We start from the raw sequence: 6,338 nt of genomic DNA, 5'->3' as shown, positions 1-6,338 counted from the left end.
GTGGTGAGCTTTGATCCCAAAAATACCATCTACCTTTGCTTTGTTGCTGTTCTTTTTAATTGGTCATCTGCTTGCTGATAGGTCAACTGTTGCAGTAATGCCTTTAATTTTCCAGACTTTTACTCCTGGTGAGATGGCTTTGGAGAGATACATTTGACTTGATGAGACTTCAGGCCAACATAAACCTAGAGACAAACGTATAAATCGTTTTGTTTTGCTGCAGGATGTTTAACTTTTTTTTTTTTTTTAACACAAATTGTAAAGATCTTATTGATGTACACTTAGCTTTGATTAAGGTATTATTCATCTTGATTCTTACGTTAGCTGCATAGCCAGACTGAAATCAAAATCTATGACGAGGCCACTAGTTGTTCTCTACTTCCTTTTTTTCCACAACACATGTATCTTCTTGAAAAGTAATCAAGGATTAGACATTGATTAGAAAATTTTGTTGTTTACAAAAATTTATTCATACAAATCTTACAACACTTTCATGACATTGAGAAACGTAAAACCCCATAGAAGGACTCCTGTGTGGATAACGATGTCACTTGTACTAAGGTTCACTTTTCAAACACATAGTTTTCAGATAGATAAGAGATTAAACATTTAAGTAAGGCGTTTGGCGCTTTCAGAAATATCAACAACAGGCATTTTCTATGATCTGAACAACATCTCTGTCATGGTCTCAAACCCTTTAATCCTACATAGTGATGCACAGAATGTGTTAGGGGCTGTTTTTTTTCTGATTAATAATAAATTACTGACCAATATCAAAATAACAACACCTCATAATCGACAGGAACAATCACTGGTCATTGTTCACAACTCGCATGGACACTGAACACCCCGAAACTCATGCACACACACACACACACGTGTTGCTTGCTCCATCAACAAATACATTCTACTCTTTTTTTTTTTTTTTATTTGATTTTATTTTTTAACTCCATGAATCATTGGCCATGCTTTACAAAGAACGTCTAATTCTACTACTCTCGGGGAAGACTAAGCCGAGCAATTAAACAGACTTTTTTTTAAAAAAAGGAAGTTTCAATGTAAGCTAATGGACTGCAGCATTGTAGGGCCACTAAAAATTGCCATCTGTCACTTGTGGCGAATTTTATCATGTTTTTTTTTTCTCACGTCAAAGCAAGGCACCAAAGCCAAAAGCTGTTTCCACCTCCTCATGCACGTTCAGACAGTCGCTCATTCACACAGACAGACATTCAATGCACACACAAGCTCACAAACCACAGTGCAAACATCTACACATTCACACAGAGCCTGAAAGCCAAATTGAAGCGTTTATTGATAGTTTCTACGTAGGAACGCAGGCCACAGATTGGATTGGGTGTTTAAAGCTGCATTTGCATAATATTGAATTAATCCCTTAAACTACACTGGCTTTAATTCAACTCCATTATAATCTGAGATTGTTGGGCTCTGTGATCTATGTGGCCTCGTCAAGCTTCACACACACTTAATGTCTCTCTGACAATCCAAAATGGAGGGAATTCAACATCTGATATGCTATATCAGACTCATTGACCCTGATCCCACTCTGTTTGTCCCTGTATTGCACCGCTCTCAGACCTGCCTCTTACGTCACAGCTTTTTCTCTTACACACACTCACACTAATATTTCTTTGTTTCCTCATTCTGTTACCTAACAATCGTCTGCTCTCTTTGTCACATCCTCGCTGCACACACCCCAGTATACACCTAACACATATCAGCTTTGTTGGTACAAAGAACCACAGCACTAAAATTAACAATTTAGCACAGTAGTCTAGAAGCAAAACATCTCGTAAAAGAAAGAAAAACACCAGGACAAAGGCAAAAAAGGGGGTCCAGTGTCTCGACTTATATCCACATGACAGCAGCAGGAGAGGTAGAAAGAAAAAAAAATTCAACAAGTCAGTGCAGTACCAGTTTCCACCACCTCTAGCCCTCCTTTTTCATATTCCCAACACATCTGAGGAGGAGGGGAGTGGTGTTGAAATAGGCCTGTCGCAGCCTACCTCCCAAATAGCACAATCCAAAAGAAAGCACGATGGCATGCAGTTTCTCAGCAAAAAAAAAAATGGTCCAGATGTCAGTCTCCTCATGCACAGATAAATATGACATACTACTCCTAACTCTGATGCTACCTTTCCTCTGCACCTCTTCACAATAAAATGCTTTGTTTCCTGCATCTAACATGGTCTGGGTCCTGTCTGAGTTTGTGTAAAGCCTCCCAAACACAATCAACAGTTGCAGCACAGTCTTTCATATAATAATCCTGTTGACTGACAACATTGAGATGTGCACTGTGTAATTTCTTAACTTTACATAACACACTTATGGAACATTCATGAGTATGATTAATCTCCTGCAGTAAAATGACTGTGAGGCAAGTGAGCAAGCAGTGTTCGCTGCATACTCTTAACAGCAACTTGAGCGCTTCCTCTATGTTTTGTAAAGGCAATGTGACGCCCTTGGAAAAAATCCTGCGATTAATTTGTGTTTAAAAAGAGAATTGGATTTTCTTTTTAACCACCAGTTACACCAATCACTGTGTAAGTCAATCAGTTATCCGTCAAATAAGAGGCTGTGCAACAAAATCCATTTGGATTCCCCTGGAGGGGGCAGCAAGCTCTACAAACCCACAGAGCTCCCATTAAAGGGAGCCAGGAGGAGGAGGAGGAGAAGGAAGGTGGACAAGGGCAAAACATCTATCTGGGATAAGCTGGATATGCCTCACAGAGCATGCTCACTGCTTCTTTGGGCCTGTTTTTTTTCTCTTCTTTTTTGTGAAAACAAACAACACTAAAAAAATAGAACGTTGGTTACAAAAATAAGTATAACATTCAATACTTTGATTGTCTTTTTAAAATTTATTTTCTGCATATGTAGATGACTTTTTAAGGATTTCAAGCGCATAACGTTGAAGGTGCACAATTATCTTTTTCTGATTTATTTCTTTTTCTCTTTTTTTTGTTTGGTTTTTTTTTTTATTTCAACATCCTAACATGAAAATAAAATATTGGTCCACAAAGTATAACTGTGTGGGATCAAGTGCTTTTGTACAAAAAGAAAAAAAACCGATATTATTATTAAAATATTCATTTTAATGGCTTTACTTCATACATAAATACATGTTGAAAGAACACAGGCGCAATCCACTGGTTGGTCAGATATATCTGAATGACTTTGATTTAACGACTGGATGTATTTACACAGGAGGGCAGTTTGGGCGCTTTAACGACGCTACAAATAGGCGTGCCGGCGTCCTTTGTTCCTAACTCTCTGTCTGTACCTTCTTCCCAGCACTGCTGCCAGGTATTTCTGCACCGCCTTCTGCTTTCTATAGCGGCTGTAGCTGTCGGTGAAGATCCCATCTGAATGTCTTTTGGATAGGGGCTCTGTCTCTTCCTCCATACTGGTGTCTTCACTGTAAAAAACAAAAAAAACAAAAACAAACAAAAAAACACAAGTTAAAACTGCAACCTTCTAATTCTCTACATATTTCTGCTAAATTATTAATTTAATTAACCTTTTCATTTTGCCTTGATGCAACGAGTCTTGAAATATAAAATGTGTTTTTTGGCCTTTTGTGCGTTTTTGTCTCGTTTAAAAATATGCAACAGGCAGAACAGGGAAACAGAAACTGTGATTTAAGCGTTTTAAAAACGTATAAATTATTCATCTGCAGCCCATTGCATATTCTGACGCATGATTCCTCATTAGCGAAAGAAAAAAAATCCATTTATAGATTGATCACATATAAATCGCAGTGTATATTAGTCGCAGACCTTCTATAGTCCCTAGGGGAGCACACTAATCATGAACGCAGAGCCACGCCACAACAAAAACACACAAACCATGAAAATGCCAGACAGTTATTATTTATATAGGCGAACGAAGGATAAAAAAAAATCATTCATGTAAAATGATAAGACAGCTATGCAGCAGCCGACATGAAACAGATGATGATGACTGCAGGTGAACGCGTAAAAGAAATGCCCTTACCCTGCACGAATTGTCATCAGAGAATGCAGATAATGTCTCGCTGTTAACTGACCCAGGATCTCCCTCAAGGCTCTATCTAATTCTTCCTCAGCATGCCTTTCTGCTCTGAGATGATAAAACGCCAAAACACATAGATCATCAGTGACTAAAAAAAAAAGCGCAGACACAATGATCAAAAGTAGCCTAAAATGTTCCCCCCCACCCTCCTGTAGCACCCGAACCACATCAGGTGCAGCAAAATCGAAGCCTTTTCTTGCAAACATTTATCCGTTTTTAAATTGATTATTAACAGTATTTGATGCAACATTTTAGGCTACTTGGCATGAAAATAACACAGGACAAATAACATGAGAAACTCTGGGATAAAACAAAAGCAAGCAAACATTATCGCAGTCATTGTCCAGTGATCTGATGAAGGCATTTACCTCTTTTCAGGCGGGTAGTAGAGGGTGTAAGCGTCGTCGTTTAAGGATGGAGGGCTTCGTATAGCAATCTGATCGCTATCAAACCCCATGTCCGATAACGAGTTTCCACCTTCATCGAAGGCGTCGTTTTCAAGTCTGCATGGGAAAAAAAGAGAAGAGACAGAGAATTGATCACGAATCTGATCTATGCACGAGCCCTAGTGAAAGAATGCCAAAATGTCTGCGTCCCTTACTGAAATCAGTGGGAGGTTATAGATGCATTGGAGATATGGGAGGAAAACGAAAATAAAAATGCAATGATTTATTTTTTTCAAACGAATTTTAAAATTGAGCACAAAAAATAATAACCTTATAGTCCTTAAAAACGTTAAGCTTGAATTACTGTTTCTTTAAAAAAAATACATTTATTCTGGAAATCTCTCTTTTATTCCAACTTGATGCTGCTTCCTTTAACTTACAGCCTCATTAATTATTTAAGACTGGGAAACAATGGGTGTGAAAATGATCACATTCGATGCAGGCATGGGGCCAAAAAGAGGATTAAAAGAATATTGCAATTATCGGAGAAAATTTAGAATCAATAAGAACCACGCCCAAATCATGGATATGCTTTACACAGAGAGGGGAAAAAAATGATAAATCTTAAATGGGTAGAGCTCTCCTATTCGTTTTTGCCTCGCCTCTCCTTGGTGACGCCAGTCTACCGTCATCCCGAGGGCTATCCATTGCAACGACTGCACTCTCATTTTTAATAAGGGGAGTTCTGTGTAACGTCCCACCGGACAGATGCCTCTACGCAATTTCCAATGCAATTTTCCACACAAGCATTTATGCATTTTGAAAACACTCACTTACGCTTTCATTCTTCAAATTCAATTATATAGAATTACGGTGCGCAATTACGCACACTTATTTAAAATAAAAGATCCAGATCCAAATGTTTGAATGAGACTGTCTTAAAAAAATCCAAATGCATTGCCACTTCGAACACAAATGATTTGCAGGAGCATAGCATTCATCAGCGAATAATACAAAGGTATATCTATAATGATACACATAAAGCGCCTTCCACCTACCTAATCTTAGGGTAACTTAGTCCGAGTGGTGTGCAGAAGACGCTGTAGTGCATTAAGATTCCATAGATGAGCAAGATTAAAGTCGATTTGCTCGAACTGGCCATGCTGTTAGAACATAGAAGAAAAAAACATGACACAGGTTAGTTACTCCCAGAAACAGTATGTTCGCTCTTTGTTCAATCTAATTCACACTGTGCTTACTTCTATCACCACAAACTACAAATCTGGAATAGAAAAAAACGATCTGATTAAACAACGCCTCCACTGTAGATTTATGTCATGTATGTTTCTTTTTAAATCCCATTTTTAAAAAGTTTAAGTATTAGCAGAGAATCCTTTGCATGCAGCGCCAAAGTAATCAAACCCAGCAGATCTCCGAGCAGTGCACAACAAAAAAAGAGAGAGAATGATTTCCTTTACTTTATCTCGCTCCCCATTCAATAATCTCGCCAAGTTTTAAGAGAATCCGTGGATAAAGCACATACCTATAGCAGGGGAGCAAGGAGAGTCCGGAGTGCTGTGCTGGAGGATGTGATCCGGGCGCGGCTGTGCTGCCAGTGAGTGTATGTCTGTGTGAAAAGAGGGAAACGGTATCTTTCTCACGGCACTTCTTTCTTGGCTTTAAGTGCCTCCGTCTCCTTGTGTTCCCCTCCGTGCAGCCGCCTCTCTCACTTTTTATACACAGATAATAAGACTCGAGCAGCCGGAACAAAAAACTCAGGACGAAAAGTGAGCCGTGTCCTCGTCTACATATCGCTGCTCTAAACTTTTTTGTCCTGCGCTGTGATTGCCTTGGATTTTTATCCATGCATCGTAAGCCTTG

At 38.9% G+C, this 6,338-nt stretch overlaps 1 protein-coding gene across 2 annotated transcripts; it reads right to left on the bottom strand.

Moving 5' to 3' along the window:
- Positions 1-446: 446 nt before the first annotated feature.
- Positions 447-6,338, bottom strand: adcyap1b (adenylate cyclase activating polypeptide 1b). Of its 2 annotated transcripts, XM_079347679.1 has the most exons (5): positions 6,001-6,338; positions 5,516-5,620; positions 4,440-4,574; positions 4,015-4,119; positions 447-3,436 (listed from the first exon to the last, which is right to left on the bottom strand). In XM_079347679.1, exons 1-5 carry the CDS (start codon positions 6,321-6,323, stop codon positions 3,253-3,255), a joined length of 852 nt encoding a protein of 283 aa, XP_079203805.1. In that variant the 5' UTR covers positions 6,324-6,338; the 3' UTR covers positions 447-3,252. The 2 variants fall into 2 exon arrangements, with proteins under 2 accessions (XP_079203805.1, XP_079203806.1); XM_079347680.1 differs by lacking the exon at positions 4,015-4,119.

This window comes from Symphodus melops, assembly GCF_947650265.1.
Source record: "Symphodus melops genome assembly, chromosome: 7".
Classification (NCBI taxonomy): domain Eukaryota; kingdom Metazoa; phylum Chordata; class Actinopteri; order Labriformes; family Labridae; genus Symphodus; species Symphodus melops.
This window is presented reverse-complemented; position numbering and strand designations above follow the sequence as displayed.